Source organism: Salvia miltiorrhiza, chromosome 4 (assembly GCF_028751815.1).
Source record: "Salvia miltiorrhiza cultivar Shanhuang (shh) chromosome 4, IMPLAD_Smil_shh, whole genome shotgun sequence".
NCBI classification, from domain to species: domain Eukaryota; kingdom Viridiplantae; phylum Streptophyta; class Magnoliopsida; order Lamiales; family Lamiaceae; genus Salvia; species Salvia miltiorrhiza.
Window position 1 is genome coordinate 18,231,188 of NC_080390.1, and position 18,442 is coordinate 18,249,629.

General features: G+C 40.1%; 2 protein-coding genes across 2 annotated transcripts; one reads left to right on the forward strand and one right to left on the reverse strand.

The window, feature by feature from the left end:
- Nucleotides 1-5,275: 5,275 nt before the first annotated feature.
- On the reverse strand, nt 5,276-6,105 carry LOC131019969 (uncharacterized). Its single transcript, XM_057948609.1, has 2 exons — nt 5,713-6,105; nt 5,276-5,632 (listed from the first exon to the last, which is right to left on the reverse strand). The coding sequence occupies exons 1-2, from the start codon at nt 5,812-5,814 to the stop codon at nt 5,282-5,284; spliced, it is 453 nt and encodes a 150-aa protein (XP_057804592.1). The 5' UTR covers nt 5,815-6,105; the 3' UTR covers nt 5,276-5,281.
- A 1,965-nt stretch (nt 6,106-8,070) lies between these two features.
- On the forward strand, nt 8,071-10,198 carry LOC131022869 (NAC domain-containing protein 35-like). Its single transcript, XM_057952417.1, has 3 exons — nt 8,071-8,730; nt 8,920-9,188; nt 9,403-10,198. The coding sequence occupies exons 1-3, from the start codon at nt 8,526-8,528 to the stop codon at nt 10,018-10,020; spliced, it is 1,092 nt and encodes a 363-aa protein (XP_057808400.1). The 5' UTR covers nt 8,071-8,525; the 3' UTR covers nt 10,021-10,198.
- Nucleotides 10,199-18,442: the final 8,244 nt, after the last annotated feature.

Here is an 18,442-nt window from a genome sequence, read left to right on the forward strand (position 1 = left end):
AATAGATTCGTTGGCGTAAATCGTCCTCAAGATTTCTTCCGTTGGAGAGAAATTCGAATTTGGGCTGAGGCTTCAATCTTCGAGGTTCCTTGTCTGTGAGGAAACGGCTCTCTTTGATGGACAGGAGACGTGACATCTCTGAAAAGTAACCACTAGATAGGAATGACCTCTGCAGAGATATGATATTGATATCTCTGCATTTAATGCGGTTGTACTTGTGCGTACGTGGATTCCTCTGAACGTTGGAAGATCAGTCCTAGGAGGAATGTTCAACTGATACTTGACTTTAGTATCAGTCCATTGCGCACATTAAATAATCAGTCTTCAACTGATTCTTCAACTGATACTTCAGTTGGTATCTGCAGTCTTCAGTCTTCGTTCTTCAGTCTTCAGTCTTCAGTCTTTGACACCGCAACTAAACTAGAAACGAACTCTAACACTTGTGTTCAAAACGATTCTAGTCTATTACAAATAAGTCCTATGAATTTTGGTATCATCAAAACAAGGGTTAGGATATTCCACAAGGTTCCCAACACTTGCCATCAATGTGTTTCATGGATTGATGACATCTTGAATCCTTGCTATTTGCAATTGCAGCCTTGTACACAATAAATTGTGATGCACTTTGGCAAACTAGGAATTGTCGGAATAAATAGTTTATTTAATACCATAACTACTTTGGTAATTAATGAAATTAAATGATATTTTTGGAATCTACATGTTGAGTAGATTAATTTGGTATATTTACTTGTTAAAATCTGTAAAGAATTGAATGAGTAATTAATGCCCAAAGATATCCATGGTTCGGACCACCTGTTTGCCCAAACAATGCACGTGGCGATGGTTAAGGACCGAAGAGACACGACGGTTCAGACCACCTGTTTGCCCAAACCTACGTGGAAGCGGTTGAGGACCGAAGAGACATGATGGTTCGGATCTGTTTGTCCAAACAGGGCACGTGGCGACGGTTCAAGACCGAAGAGACAAGCCAGTTCGGACCTTCTGTTTGGCCAAACAGTCACGTCAGTTCAAGGAAACCCCTAGACTACTATAAATAGGGCCCTCCAGAATGAGATTAAACACACCAACGAATTCAGATAATCAATTTGTCATATTAGTTTATTTTACATACTCAATCCCTAGTATCAAGTCGTTCGACCGGATAGCGAACTCATAGTGCTAAGGACTCGTCTATCGTCCCGAAACCGTTGTATCTTGGGGGCAATTACTGTAGATCCGCGAGCACAGAGCGGAAGTAATTTTGCCTTACAGAGAGAGAATTTATTCTCGCCTCGGTTCTGCATCCTTACATTTATCCTCATTCTATTTTCTACACTACCAAATAACAGGAATCACATAAATCTCAGTTAGGAAGTTCCTGAGCCATACAGCCTCTTTAACAGCTACATACTCGGCTTTCATGGTGGATAGTGAATTACAATTCTTCTTTACACTTCTCCACACACTGGCTCCACCTCCAAACGTAAACACATAGCCAGTAGTAGACCGCCTCTTATCTTTATCACCTTAATAATCAGCGTCCATATATCCTGCCTAGTGAAACCACGCACCAACACCTAAACTAAACATTGAAAGAGGTATCGAAGATCACCTGTATTGTTGAGACGATTCCAAAAAACTTGTAAAACTTAAGAACTTCAGCATACTTTTTGCTATTTCATTACAAGTAGTATTTATAGGAGATTACAAGGGCAAATGGTACATCGAACTTTCTATTATAATTCACGCACTCTACATGCTATGGTACGAACGAGGGTCACTATCTGAAGAATATTCTCTAGTAACTAACTTGCAGCTTTACAAATGCTACGTGCTCCTTCGAGCAGCGCATACTAGTATCATGCCTGCCTGCGCAGGCGTCATCTCTCTTATCTGCTCCTCACTCATGTTTGGAGCCCGTAACGTGTTCTCTAGCGACTACTAATGTTGTATAGTGGTCTGCGCAGGCGATTCCTTGATGAGGCTAGATTACTTCATCTTCGCGGCTGCACAAGCGCTTCCTCGATGTAGCTTGATTACTTCTAATGTCAGGCACTTCTTTGGTGTGGCTTGATTATTTGGCCCTAAGGTAGCGCAGCTGCTTTATTTCCATGATCTCTATGTCTTGGCTATTGACCCGTGGTTGCTATAGTCCTGCACTTGTTAGTTTAATCCCATAAACTTACGTATTTTCGTTTGTTCTGCGCTGATGAGATCCTCACTCCTCATCAGCTACTCCCCCCTAGTCTACAAAAAGAGGTGGAATAATACTTATGAAATTTCGTAGACAAAACAATTGCTATAGATGTTGTGTGCTGCACAGGTTGTGTGATGCGCAGGAAAGTCAGCGCAAAAAACTCCCTTTCTAGTCACGTCCCTTCTCATTAAATGGTCCTGACACTTGCTATTTTTTATGACTCAATCCTAGCCCTCCTTTCGTAACCTCCATTTTTTGAAATGATCGTGGCCCTCCCTTTCACATCGCACGTTTTCCAACCCTAATCATTTCCCCCATTTCCACCGGTTCAAATTCCCTCTCCTATTAACACCTTTTTCCCTTCATATTCTTCCTCTTCTTCTTTCAATTTTCTACGCTCTTCCGCCATTAAACTTCCTTTCAAGCTTTACCTGTTTCTTCGATCTCCCACCGTCTCCGGTTTTCCTATCCCCCTACCTCATGCGACCACCACTTTTCCTACCAGGTTAGGTTTCCATTTTCTCCATCTCTCCCCATCGATCTTTTCCTTCTTTTTTGGGTGTGTTTTTCTGTAAATTCCCCTATGTATATATCATGACAACTGTGGGAGAGCGCCAAGGACAAATAAATGAGGAAGACGATATGACATGCCGCGGCTGTCATTTCCCTAGCTCCGTCGTCACAGCCGCTCAATTGGCGGAGATGCGGCTACTGTTGTATATTTCGGTGGAAGATACAGTATTGAAAATCCATATACTGATTTATGCCTAATTGTTCTTATTTTTGGGGTTTGATTGTGATATTCTGAGTTTAATTGTTCTACAAATTGGTGCGTTTATGAGTCTGTTTGATGTTTTGCAGGAGATATTGATTAAATAGGAGGAAGAATGCTATGTTGGAGAAATTGGATCAGAAATTGCTTATTTGGGCTCAAACCGGTGCCGGGCCCCAGCGTCAGGGCCCCTTGCCCATCGGGTGCTCAACGCCGTGCGCACCTTTCGCATCCTCGGTGTTCTCTACCTCCACTCGGCCGACTGCTACCGCGTGCCCCATGCACACTCGGCCGTGACCTTCATGCCCGCACCGAGGCATGCCTGCTAGCGCCGAGGGCCCGCTGCACATACTCTGCTGCCTCGCTGCTTGCCAAGCGCCGCGCGCTATTCTTCTTCGCCCGAGGTCCCTGCCGCCTAGCCGCGCGCCAAGCGCTGCACGCTATACCTCCTCGCCAAGCGCTCTCCTGTGCGCCTCACACTTCGGCGCCTTGCGGCAGCCCTCGGCGCCCGCTCTTTCAGAGCCTCAGCCGAGTGCCGACCCCCGCGCGCGCATATGCATCGGTGCATGCCAAGAGGCATCGGCCTAGTGCCCTCCTGTGCGCGCACACATGCCTTGCCGACTCTTTTTTAGGCCCAAAATTGCTGGGCCCTCTTGTTTTCATTAGGCTTGAAGAAAGGCAAAAAAGAGAAGCGTATTTTTTTTTGGCAGACTATAAAAGGGCTTAACTGCTCTTTTTGACCTATCATCTTCCGCCTCTGGCACCAAAACAAAAAAAACATTTTAGGGTTTTTCTAGTACCTGCGGATACGATACTCGGTTAGTGATTATTTGCTACAATTGCACTGTGTTAGTTGCAGCATTTTGTGCTAAAAAATTAGTGATCAACCATAACAACACTTCTTGTGAAAAGATTATTATCACTACCCAAGATATCAAGAATATTGGATTATATTGATCTTTACTCTTTGATAAATCAAAAAAATGCATAATAAGCCTAGCACAAGAGTATTAATACAAATTAAGAAATAATAATTTTTTGAAATCTCGTTATTAATGACACCAACCATAAACAACTTATATCACTATGAATTCAATTTCAGTGCTACAACCGCGTAAATTTCATTACTTCGCCAAGAAAGATAAATTCGACAATAGATATTTCAGTCTTTACCAATAGGTTCACTACAAAAAATCAGGTGATTACCGACGGCATTCATAAAAGACGGCCGCCGGTAAATTATTCTACCGGCGGCGGTGCCGTCGGCAACTTGCCGCCGCTAATCGACTCGTCGGTAACGACATTACCGACGGCGATGGGCCGTCGCTGGCAATTAACGGTGGCACAGCCGCCAGAATTTTCGCCGTTAAATGGCGGAGAAATGTCGGACAATTACCGGTAGCGGTTGCCGCCGCTAATTAGCGGCGGCATTAATGCCGTCGGTGATTTCCACCGCCGTCCGGTGGCGATCGCCGGAGTTGGCCGGACAATTACCGTCGGCGGTGGCCATCGCTAATTAGCGGCGGCCTGAATGCCGTCGGTAATGCGCCACCGTCGTCCGGTGGCGCATCGCCGGAGGTGGACATGCTCTTACCGAGGGCAAACTGTCGTCGGTAATTACCGACGGCAGTTTGCCCTCGGTAATTTTTTTATATTTATTTTTTTATTTTATTTTATTTTATTTTATTTATTTATTTATTTTATCGTATATCCACAATTTATTTCCGTATTTATACGGTATTGCATAATTTAGACGAACTTCCCAGTCGGTCACCCGACTTCCCAGTGGGTCACCCATCTTGCTTGTGCTCTGTGTCAAGCACGCTTAACTTTGAAATTCTTTTCGAGTGGTCACCAGTACAGAACACTCGTATTATTGATATATCTACACCTATTAATTCATTTAAATGCTATATACTCACTCATATATTTATAATCTTTGAATATGTAGAGATAATACCTGACAGATGTTGTTAATTACTGATCGAGTTCTTTTCCGTCCTTATTTTTATCGTCGGTAAAATATTTAATTATTAATTAAATATTTTCATTTTTATTTTATTTTATTTTTTTATTATTATTTTTTTAAACATTAATACACCAAAAGTGTTTTAATTTGGTTATTGTAATGTGATTTGAATTTATTTGTTTATGTTAAATGCAATCATCATAATCATTGCCATAAATATATAAAACATATATAGTTTTAATAAAACACTTGAAATATATAGTTCAATAAAACACAAATTTGAAAAGAAAGTGCAAATGTAATTTTGTTTGAAAACATAAATATAAGTCTACCATGGTCATCATCAGGGAGAGTCATAAGCATCATCATCATCATCATCGGCATCAGGGGATGGAGCTCGCTGACCACTATACATCCTCATAAACTGCTCCATTTGAGCCATGTGCTCCTGCATGGCTTGTCGTTCAGCTTGCTCTGCAGCCAATCGCTTCTCCAGCGTGGAGATCCGTGTCTCATAAAGCTGCTGAGACACCGCAGAAGTGCATGTGCTACGGATAGACCCCCTACTAGCCTGGCTCTGCCCGGCACTCCCGATGCCGTAGATCCGTGACCTATCCGGCTGCACCACATCCAAATACACCTCATCTAGCCGGTGCTCTCGTCCTGTGGCAGCGGCAAGTCGACGAACCTCGGCCTAATTCATACATAACAATGTATAATTGTTAGAAAATAAATACATTCACTAAATATTTGAATAAACTCAAAAACACTTACGTCAATTCTTGGGCGGCTGCTCCAGATTTGGAGGATCTTGATAATTACTAGGTCCAGCATGGTCATGCACCATCCTTTCGTAGTTATTGTATAATCCATCATCCTCGTCCATTATAACATGTTCTCTCGGCATATACAGCGGTGCTTCCCCGTGAGAAACCCAATTTGTGTAATTCAGGACAAATCCACGCCTACTAACATGTTTTCTGACCGTAGGTACATCTAAATACGCTTGATTCTTGCACTTCTTACACGGGCACCTAATGTTACCTTGTCCATCTGTGTACGCCGTTTGATTTCACGCCCACTCAAGGAAACTCTCAAGCCCCGTTTCAAATGCAATACGATCATTGTATCTCGCGTACATTCACATACGATTATCACTCATTCTTGCAAATTCTAATTGAAAAAAACAAATAAAATATAATAAATAACTTAAAATCTACAAAATTTCGACAGCATAACCCTACTATCCTAACTACCAAGTGCTCGACTCTACCAGCAGCTATAGTGACCATAGTGGTCCTAATTTACTAAGCCTATACTAGGTCTACCCGGCCCCCCAATGTCGAAGCAATAATACAATACAAATAAAAGCAATAAAAATCAGGGTAATTAAATTAAAAACAATCATTTGTTGGGAGAAGATCATTAATAAATAATCAATTTCTATCCCAAAGGGAGAAGATCCTTATGAGATTGATTAAATCTATCTCACAATATGTATAATAACATAACATTTCATAAACACATAGCACATAACATTTAATTTAACAAAATTATCCAACATATATAAATTATTCTAACAAACAACTTAAACTAACAACTTAAACTAATTAATTAAAATTAATATAATTTAAAATTAATCATGCTTTATAATTTAAAATTAAACTAACAATTTAACATATATTAATTGATTAATATAATTTAAAATTATTCATGCTTCCTTCATATAATTTATTTATAAACAAAACCAATTATAAATTAATTAACTATATATAACAAATAAATCTATTTAATTAACATATAAATACATAAATAAATTCATAAATAATTAAATAAATAAATAAGACAAGCGTACGGTGGTGGTTTCCGGCAGGTGTCGTGAAGAAGGCGGCGAAACGAGGTCGTCGAACTACAATAAAGAATATAAGTGAAAATTAAATAATTATATATATATATATATATATATATATAATTAAAATGAGATATATAGATCTAGAGAGAGAGAGAGAGAGTTACCTGGCCTGGGCACGGCGGCGGCGGCGGTCGGCGGGCGGAGACTGGAAGCAGCAGCAACAGGGGGAAGCGGGGGGAGGGGGGGTTCTGTGTTGTGCAGCGCAAAAGTGAAAAAAGAAGGAATACGCGTGACCTATATTTTACACATTACCCATTACCGACGGCAATTGCCGTCGCTAATTAGCGACGGAAAAATCATCGTCAGTAATTATGTAAAATTAAATATATATTGCAAATTATAACATTACTGGCGGCGATTTTGCCGTCGGTAATTGGTCGGTGATTTACCGGCGGTGATTGCCTGAAATGCCGCCGTCGGTAATTACCGACGGCAAAATCGCCGCCTGTAAATTTCGTCGCTATTTACGCATTTTTTTGTAGTGGTTGTTCAGATCTATTTATAGTTTGAGCAAATTTTATATTGATCACCAGATGAACTATAATGTAGAATACCAGACTATTTACTTATAATTTAACAAATAAATTAAATTTTCAAATCACATGATAAAACATTAATTTCTCATAGATAAAGAAAATAAAATTTTACAATATATTAGGTGACATTTACTTTGCATGATTGAATATTTTTATCTTTTTAAATTTCTAATCGCATCGATAAAAAAAAAAAAAAAACTAAATTAGCTCAAATAACTGCATTAATCAAAAACCGTGAGACATTTTAAAATTTTAATCCATTGAAATAACAAAATATTAACTTTATCTTTACATATTAACTTTTGTCTTTGTTATCTATCAAGATTATATGACTTGCATTCCAGTATACAAATCATAACAAAATATCCACGATTCATGCACACAGACAAAATAATTAAAATGTCCGGTATGTTATCATTAAATTGTTTAAATATTCAAAACTAATGACACGATTGCGTGATGTCATTTATTCTGGAATAAAATATTTTTAGTGAAAAAGAATAGATCCGGAAAGAGCAGTACTACTTGTAGCTAGCATGGATAACTTATTATTTAACCCAAAAAGATTAAAAAAAGAAAGAAATACTAGTGCATAATTTTCAAAAAGTAACAAAATTTATTGTGGAATTAAGGAGGGTCCAAACTCACCGCAAGTATGAGACTTGGCCACCCTGTCCTTTATTTGTGATGTCCCTTTCTCATCTTAAACACCTTAATTTCATCATCTTTCCCAAGTAGGCCCTCAATAGTTATGTAGATCTTTCTATTAATTCATTCCCCTCTCTCCATTTTCTTCTTCCCTTACACCACCATATCTTTAGAGAGAGAGAGAGAGTTTCACTTTGTTGCCTTGACTATCCATCTTTTATAAATCTAAACCAATTCTTGAATCTTATAACTTTTTACTCTCTTATCCCTCTTTATCCTTCAAAGACCTACACACTCAAATAAGACAACTTTGCACAATCCAGTTGTGTGATTGTACTATAATCCCGAGTGAGTGTCCACGCATAAAACAAGAAGCATATACTTATATATTATGTATGCATCATCAAGCTAAGTGATTGATTTCGATTAATTCTTCGATGCACTAGTTGAGTTGTGACTCCATTTGATCTCGAGGGTTTTGCCATAGTTTTATGGCCATTGCCGCAGCCATGAATAATCAAGAAAGCAAGCAAGACGAGCACGAAAACGATGTCGTGATGCCCGGCTTCCGCTTCCACCCCACCGAGGAAGAGCTCGTCGAATTCTACCTCCGCCGTAAGGTGGAGGGCAAGCGCTTCAACGTCGAACTCATCACTTTTCTAGACCTCTACCGCTATGACCCTTGGGAACTTCCAGGTAACTCACACATGCGTTTATATATAAATTTTGCAATTTTATTTCAATCACTTCTTTTGGTTCGTTATAGGGATTATAATTCAAGATTTGTTTATGGCGGCTACTTAGCTACGCAATATTTGACTTTTTTTTTATATAATTGTGTGTTTAATTAAATGTATTGAATGTTTGTGTACTGTAAAATGACAGCGCTGGCGGCTATAGGGGAGAAAGAGTGGTACTTCTATGTGCCGAGAGATAGGAAGTATAGGAACGGCGATCGGCCCAATCGCGTGACGACATCTGGCTACTGGAAGGCCACCGGCGCCGATCGCATGATCCGCAGCGAGAATCTCCGATCTATCGGCCTCAAAAAAACCCTCGTTTTCTACTCCGGCAAAGCCCCTAAGGGCATCCGTACTAGTTGGATCATGAACGAGTACCGCCTCCCCCACCACGACACTGAGCGTCTACAAAAGGTTTTTTTTTTTTTTTCAAACCATTTTGGGGAATTAATGTAGTGCGTGAAGTAAAAGGATACAGCTCACTGACACATGAGATTAATGTTGAGTTATGTTCCTTTCCATAAATATGCTCACAAGATCTTCATGAAACTTCAAATTCTGTAATAGATACTAAATTTCAATTTCTTCCCCCGAAAAAGACCATTTTAAATCTACTTGAATTTTGCAGGCCGAAATTTCCCTTTGCCGCGTGTACAAAAGGGCGGGAGTGGAAGACCACCCATCCCTACCGCGGTGCCTCCCGACCAAGGCCACGGCGTCATCGTCAAGAGGGTCGCAGCAAGCGCGGAAGCAGCAGGAGACGTCGACGTCGTCGAGGGGCCTCATCTTCCAACCAAGCTACGGCGGATCGCCGCAGCAAACCGACGGAAAATTGAGCGAGACGAGCCCGACAAGCAGCGCCGACATCGGCACCTCCCTTGCTCTCTCGCACGGCACCTCTTTCTCCATTAATCCATTAGCCCCGATCGTCGCCGGAGAAGACGGCCATCTGCAGCAGCAGCCGAAGACCATCTTTTCCACCGCTGCCTCGAGCTCCAACGCCATTGACGATCTCCATAAATTCGTCCAAAATTACTCGTCGTCGCAGCAAGCCATCGGCCACGAAAGCCATCATCACTACAATCCGCCCAATTTGGTGTCGCACTTCGCGGCTTTGCAGCCGGAGACGCAGGAGCTCGGTGCCGTTCCGGCCTCGCTTCCAGCGGCCGCGGCATACTCGGACCGATTGTGGGAGTGGAGTGGAATCTCGGAGGCGGGCAAGGATTACAGCAATCTCTTCAAGTAACTTTAATTAATTGTTATCTTATGGAGTATGCACATATATTGATTTGCTTTGCGTATACCCCAACCCTATGCCTGCTGATGCTGATTTTATGTTGATTGACTTCTTCGCGGCATACTTTTAAATGAACGTTGTGGCGAAAGACTTATTTGCAGTGCTAATAATTTCATTTTCCTAGTTAGGGTTTTTGAGTTTTGTTTGTATTATTAGTTGCTGGAAATCAAAATTATATATATATTTATATATATATATGTAGGTTTTCTTCCGTAGATAATCATAAATACATAATATGTATGTCTATAGATTTCTGTTTAGATATCTAGATCTATGTGAGAAAGAAGAAAAAGAAACAAACATGCATTATGAAGGATGTTACATTGAGGAATAATTGAGGTTCGCCATATATATTTACAAATTAGATAAGATTTTTTAAAATATTTCAATTATATCTTCACTGTTTTATATGTAGAAGTTCTTGACATTCCCAATTTGTTCGATAATGAACGGTCTTTTGCCGTTGAAATAACGTTGTTTTAACGTTTGAAATGAAGATCATGTTGAAATTTTTTTTTCCATTTATATCAAGTTATTAAAATGATTTTTTTAATATTCCTGTAAAATCTTAAAAATAGGGTAAAATTAGGATTTACTATGACAATGAAATTTATATATATATATACTATGTAAATTAGATTTGGAATTTTCCGCATTACTGTCAGTTAATTAAGATACAAGTAAATAGTACAAAAAAGTGTTATTCTTATGCCTACTAATTTGTGGTACACTCTATGTATCGTCTTTATTTGTGTTTCATGATATCTATATATGATACTTTATTAATTCCTTCAACTATTGTAATACATTGCTTGTGCCGCATGTGCAAAACACCATAATTTTTCAACAAACCGTCAAATTTGAATATGTTAAAAGTAAAAGATAAAAATGAAACATTTTTATAGTATGGATGGGTACAAACTAGAAAGAAAATAAACATATGTGTGTGGCGGGAGAGCAGCTGTTAGGCATGAGAATGATAACGTGATGATTGATTAGTTACAGGCAAATCATGACTTGCAGACGACTGCTCAGAGACAAAGGTACCATTACAAGCGTTAGGCAAAGGTGTTGGACCCCAATTTTTCACAAGACAAAACTTTCTTGTCGGAATTCCCCAGTATTTGATAGGCCAACATCTTGGGAGTAACTAATCCATTATCTCTCTCCCAGTAAAAACAAGCTTTGCCAATTTTTTCCATATCAGTTTCACTATATAATACACACCAGTAGTTAGCCGCCTCTGCTACCAATTGTTGATATTTTTGTCATCAATTAATCAGTGAGTAAGCAGCAGCTTCCTAGCGGGAAATTTTATCTGATCCGTGGTTGGCGCCTAAGTCTGTCGAATATGCGACGCCGACGTGTCTAACCCACCATTTTTGTGGCATTGTTTGTTTGAATTATATACTAGTATCATGCAGTGGCGGAGCCAAGAATTTTGTTCGGGAGCTGAACCTTTACGGGGGTTCGGAGGTGGTAGTCCCTGAAAAAAAAATTAGGCATTTCATACATTTTAGACATTTTTTTATATCAAAATACAAGCATAAAAGTATAGATTTTTTAATGCATGCTCATATCATATTTCATTTGATCACTTTGTTTAAATATAAATTTTAAAAATAAAGTACCTATAGGACATCGAAGGATCTGATTTTGTTAAAAAGATAGAATATATTTTCATAATAAATTGATCAATTTATTAAGTTTAATTTATAATATTAAATAATAGTGTTACATTATTTTAGTTGGATTTCGATTTTTATTAAGGACAAATTGTCTGTAAATCAATAACGTATGCTAGGATTTGGAAATTGCACCTATTTTTTAAAATCAACCATACAATCCATAACCATTCATTTTCTTCTCAATTTTCATTTTTTGCCTACGTGGACGTCGAAAATTGACCCCGTAACCACTGAAAATGGCACACTGACTGCGAGAAGTGACACTTGTATTAAAAAAATGACACATACAAAAAAGTGACACTTGGAAAATATTTATAAAAAATAACAAAATAGAAAAAAAATAAATAAACACACTCCCCCCACCCCATTTTCCCTCTCCCAAACCCGTCGTTGCCGCCCCCATCCCCTCCAGCCATCTCCCCCACCACCCACCCAATCGCCGCTGCCCCCTTGTGAACATTCCTGTCAGTTTTTAAACACGTAAGGAGAAAAATTGAGCCAAATCAACCTCCATCGTGCAAAATCGAGCAAAATCACTAGCCCTAAATCTTAATTCGAGCAAAATCAACAACCCAAAATCGAGAAAAATCACATTTTCTGGTGTGTTTCTATGTGAGTTTGTGTGTATGTGTTTCGGCGTATTTCTAAGGTTTCTGGCGTGTTTCTGCGTGAGTTTGTGTGTGTTTCGGCTGCGGGTGACGAGCGTGCAGGCGGCGACGTGTTTGTGTGTTTGTGGGCAAGGGGTTGCGGTTGTATGGGGCGGCAGCAGGTGGAAGTGTGCAAACAGTGTGTTTGTGTGCGTGCAATCGACAGGGGGTGAGGAGTGTGCAAGCGGCGCTAGGGGGCGGTGGCGGCGGGTAGGGGAAGAGACATTAAGGTTTGGGTTTGGGGGAATGGGGAAGACGTTGGGGGGCAGTGGGGTTTTTTTTTTGTCTTTTTCTTTTTTTAAAAAAAATATTAATTTTTAGTCCAAGTGTTAATTTTTTGTACAAGTGTCATTTTTGGAGGCCACCGTGTCATTTTCGACTGCCTCCGTGTTAATTTTCGACGTCCACATAGGAAAAAATCGATCATCTGGACAACATTGAGAAGAAAATGAAAGGTTGTGGATTGTGTGGTTGATTTTAAAAACTAGGTGCAATTGCTAAATCCGAGCATACATTATGGATTTACAAGCAATTTGCCCTTTTATAAAATAACTTATCTAAATAATGGTGCTATTTGTACTTGTTGTGCCCAAAAATATCACCTTGTAATAGAAAATAACAAGAACACGAGAAAGGCGTCGAAAACGTTGAACTTTGTATTGATTTTAGCGTAAGGCTTTTAAAGTAAGTAGACAATGTTAGTAGATGATTTTACATTAGGATTTTACAAGTATTTATAGGCGAAGCTCTAAGAATTCTAGTAGGAGAATGACTCCTATTTGACTTATAATCGAACTATAACTCTTCGTGTTTATCTCATATCCTGGTTCTGATCTTGGCTTCAAATTCGGGTTGACTAAAGGCGTTGAACTCTTTAAGATAAGGTTGGCTCTGAAAATTAGGCTTGTTCTATTGGAGGTAGCGATGTTCGAGGCTTGGTAGCGTTGTTCGTCGGGAATCTTTCTTTTTCTCCATAATATTCCTCCGATATTTCTGGAATGCATATTTTTATCCTCATCAGCTCTTTTCCCCTAATCTAGTCAAAGCATGGCAAGTTAGGTGTTTTGATTGGACTCGAGAGTTCAAGTCGCAGGGTTGAAGTTGTCGTTGCAGTGTTGTTTGAATCTATCCTTCAATGTTTTATAACTTCTGGTAGATGTTCTTTTATATATAAACGAAGTACCTTAGTCGAATACAGGGTTGACTTCAAAGTAACAGCGCCGATTCTTCATGTTTAAGTTTGGAGTGCAGGGCTCTCAGACAGTCTTCTTGGCGAAGTTAAACCGCGTGTTACGTCACGTCTCCGGGGGTGGGAACTGTTCGTCTTCTCACGCGCTCGATTCAGTACTCGCGTCTTATCTTAGTTGCCTCTGCCGTGTTCTCATCCATTCATTTTACCGCGATTTCCCTCAAAACTTTTTTTACCTTTCAATTTGCATTTTCACTTCTCACTTTCTCCAAGCCTTCGTCTTCCCCGACTCTCCCCTTTCTCTATTTCTTTCATCGTCGTTGAACCAGACCTTCCGATGTAATCCTTATTTTTCAGATACCTTCTTCTTCCCTGACATCTTTAATTATGCCTCCTAGAATCCCCGATATTAGGATGGATTGTGCGAGTTTACCCCCATCTACTGAACAACTGAACTTCCTACCTTCGTTGAAATCCTCCGCCTTCCTTCCTCTGATTTTACTCTCCATACCCAGACTAGGGCTCTTGAAAGGCCCGATGACGACGACCTTTCTCCGTTTTTTATTCCCTGTTGGGAATTTCAAATAAAGTGTGGGTTGCATCTGCCGCAGCCTCGATTTTTAATCGAGGCGTGTAATTACTTTAACATTTCTTTTTTCCAACTTTGTCCTTCTGCTATCCGTCGTGCCCTAATTTTTCACATTGTCCTGAATTTCTATGGGGTGGGGAACACTGCTCGTATGTTCTATGAAACCCAATTGATGAAGAAATCGGGCATTTTCTACTATTTTTCTTCTTTGTCAAAGTACGGCATCCGCTTCCTGCATTGCTTCAACACTTATAACCGGGATTTCAAAACCCAATACTTATTCGTTGAGGTAAACTCCGGGGATTGGAGTCTGAATTTTGATATCTGACGCACCTGATGGCGAAAGAAAAAAGAGCAGTATACGGTCCCCGACACCGTGCCCTCCGCTTGGGTGAGGGGGCTTTTTCATCGGCTTAGGGACCTCAAGGCTGAATAACCTTTCAATTTAAAATCCATTACCCGGGACAACTTTGCCCTTGCTGCTTCAGGGCTGTTTAACTATTTTCCTGTTCATTCCGTTGGTAATTGCCTTGTTATTATTTTTGCCTCTGTGTTCTGTGTTTTGCTATGTATTGCTTTGTTGAGTTTTAACTTATGTACCTGTTTTGTCTCTACTGTGTTTAGATATAAATCGGCAGAGAAAAGCTAAATTGAGGGCTTTAGCTGCTGCCGGCTCTCCTAAGGGGGTGTCAAGGATAGCTTCTGACTCCGCTGACTCTAAGTCTACGCCCTCTGCTACTCATTCCGCTGCAGGGGATCAGATCGACACGACCCCCATTTCCTTTGCTCCCCAGTCCACTCTTGCGCAGGGCAGGACTACCGAGACACCTACGACTCCAGACGCTGTTCAGCCAGGAGCTTTATTTACTTCTCTATCTCCAACATGGAGCAACATTTTTCGGGCTCTTTGGGATGAACCGGATGGTTCGGATTAAGTGGTGGAGGTGGATCCTCAGGGTAAGAAGAAGGCCCCCCTTGAGCTTGCTAACTCTGTTGAGCAGCCATTAAAAAGGTCGCGCCGATACGCTTTGAGAAGTCACCCTTATCTAGTTGAGGTAGGACAAAGTGTGCAGGAGAGAGTTGCCGTGTCTGGCAGGAGAGAGAAAGCGATCCGGCGTTTGATGGGCCGGGGTCACAAAGGTAGCAGCTTAGAGATGAAGTCTGTGAGCGTTGTTGTGCTCTGCTCTGGCATTATCCATCTTCGAGAGCAAATATAACTTGCTTTATATTGTGAGTTTTACTGGGGCTAAGTTCGTAATACAAAATTGATTATGGTTTGTAGTTTTTACCTTCGAAGGAGGAAGAGCAGCTTCGGGAGTTAGTGGAACGAGTACAGGAGAGGGGCAAATTGAAGGAGTGCCTAGAAAGTAGGCTGGTTAGTTCCCTCACCATGCTCATCTCAAACTTCTAGTCATTGTACGTGAAAACTCATCAAGCATCTTTTGTGAGGTTGAACCCACTATGTCGCAGCCCGCCCCAGCCAGGGATAGCTAGGCCGAGTGATCCACGACTAGGGACGGGGTTAAAGAAGAAGGGGAAGAAAGGGGCTTCAATTATAACCGTAAAACTTACTCATTTTAATAAGACTCGTCATTTATTACTCATTAATGCAAAATAAAACAGTCTAATGAAATACAACGTAAGACTCAGTTTAAGCATTAAAGAAAGATGACATAAAACTTAATAATACGTTAATCAAGTTATTACATCAACAAAAAAAAAAACATCATCTTAAACTTAAAGTACGACATAACAGTACTAAAAGTACTCTGCAGCGGAAAAGTAGCTAGACATATGTATGAACACATATTCTAGACAGGTTACATATTTATTAACAACCCCGTAACTCTGCTCATTGCAGCACCATCATCACACCGGCTCAACCTGCACATTTTTAGAAAAACATATGCAGGGCTGAGTACAAAAGCACTCAGTGAACACATGCCAAAGCATCACATCTCATGCTTTATAAAGCTATAAATTGTCATTGCCATACTTTAAACAAAGCATAAGGGATTTATCTAAAGCCTTATGTTTGCTAAATTCATTTTCGTTTCTCAAAGTTGACTGGCCAGTCTATGTTTTCAAGTAAGTACCATATCTGTTAACTTATGTACTGAGAGGGAGGCCTCCCTCTACAGCACTGCAATCGGCCAACCTGGAAGCTGACTCACGATCACTGTGTACACTAATTCTACCTCTCGTAGAACCTATATCATTTCTCATACAGATAGATAACATACTAAAATCTCCAATATTTGGCAATACAATAACTTCAAAATATATTTTCAGTTCATGCTTTGAAAGGAAAATAAAACATCAATGCAATTAACATCCAATTAGTCATACATCATGCATCATACATCAATACATCAAACGCATAAACATCTTGATTTTAGCGTAGAAAAGCCTACCTCGTTGCGTCTATGCAAACAGGTAACGTCACTCTCTCTCTCAAGTCGTCACTTCCAAACGAACCTTCATTGTTATGAAGAATCGATAAGAAGAAGAATCATTAAACAGAAAACTAACTTCCTATTCTTAAGCTCAAATAGGGAAATAAAACTTAACATTTAACTCAACTGCCCTGTCAGCGCTGACTTGGCAGTCAGAGCTGACTCACAGCCAGAGCTGAACTCGTCAGCCAGAGCTGACTCGCCAGCCAGAGAAATCGCCCGCCAGAGAAATCACCCGCCAAAGAAATCGCCTGCCAGAGAAATCGCCTGCCAGAGAAATCAACAGGGTGCCAGAGCAGCGAAGTCCTCCAGAGCTAACTTCTAGAGCTAACCTCCAGAGCTGACTTGCCAGAGCAGAACTCAACAGCACAACAACTGCCAGAGCTGACTATGCTCGGCAGAGCTGGATTTCACGCAGCAGACTCAACAATAACAACACTCAAACATGCTCTCTCTCGATCTAACACTCCTCAAAACTTTAAACTTAACCTATCATGCTCAACTTCAACTTAGAACATAAAACTCAAGAAAACCCTAATATGCATTTCTAAGTTTCACGCACAGTACAGCCATTTGTACAACCTACAATCTTTCATGCTTGGTAAAAATAATGATAAACAAAGAACAAACCTAGCATGCTCCTAAAACACAAACACAAGTTACATCGATTAACAAAAATCGAAGAACAAGTGACGACGACGAAGAACATAGCCGGGCTGCCCTCTTGGGTTCCCTTGCTATGGTTCGAACCAACCTTAACTCCTTCATTAAACATGCTCAACATCTACCCAAGAACAACATACTAAAAACTCACGACGATCCGTCGTCGTTTAAAAATAAAGTCGAGAATCGACGTTTTTCGACGTCGACGAAAATCGAAAAGAAAACCGTCAAAATGTAGGTTGAGATGTTACTTACGTAGATACGTGCTCGAAAAGATGATCGGCGCTCATCTCGGTGCTCGAATCGGAGCTCAAAAGCTTGAAGAAGCTTCAAAGGGTGGTGTGTGTTCTTGGTGTTGTGTGTGTGTTTGGCGTGAAAGTGATGGCTGTGGGGCTGACCCACAGCCGCCTTTTATAGAAGGGGAAAAGCCTTTGGGCGGTTGAGGGGGGGTGGTCTAGGTAGGGTAGTTCTAGATATTTAGGATATTAATCACACTTAACCGTTAAATATCTCGTTTGAACGACTAATTACTCGTACTCTTCGTTACTCGCCCTCTCATCTCCCACTCACTTTCATCACACTCGTAAATCCATAAAACTATAGAAAACGTAAGTTCGTTCACGAAATCCTGATAAACGAGCTCGGTTCGTTTATCGAGAAATTCCGGTTTACTATTCACTCATCGTCCAAAAATAAAAACTTTCGTCGTTGTACTCGTATCGAAAAACTAAGATTATTTCTCGACGACGTGCACGTAAGATTTTTGAAAGTCGACAAAAAAACGAAATAGCAGTATTTACTATCCATCGTCAAAAATTCTAAAATTTCAAAAACGTTTAAACGGACTCAGATTTAAATTCCGAGTTCATCGTTCTCATTCAAATAATTATCTCTAATTATTCAAACACTCGAACTCAATTACGGATATAAAATCCCACATCATTCTCACATCAATAAAAAGAACATCTCAACATCACTTCATCAAAAACTAGAACTTCATATAATACATTGCATCATTACACAAAATAAATCAAACAAGGGATCGAATCCCTAAATACTCAAACTTAAGCAAATAAACATGTCATCGGAACCCCGGGTATTACATACCCTCCTCCTTAAACAAAATTTCGTCCCGAAAT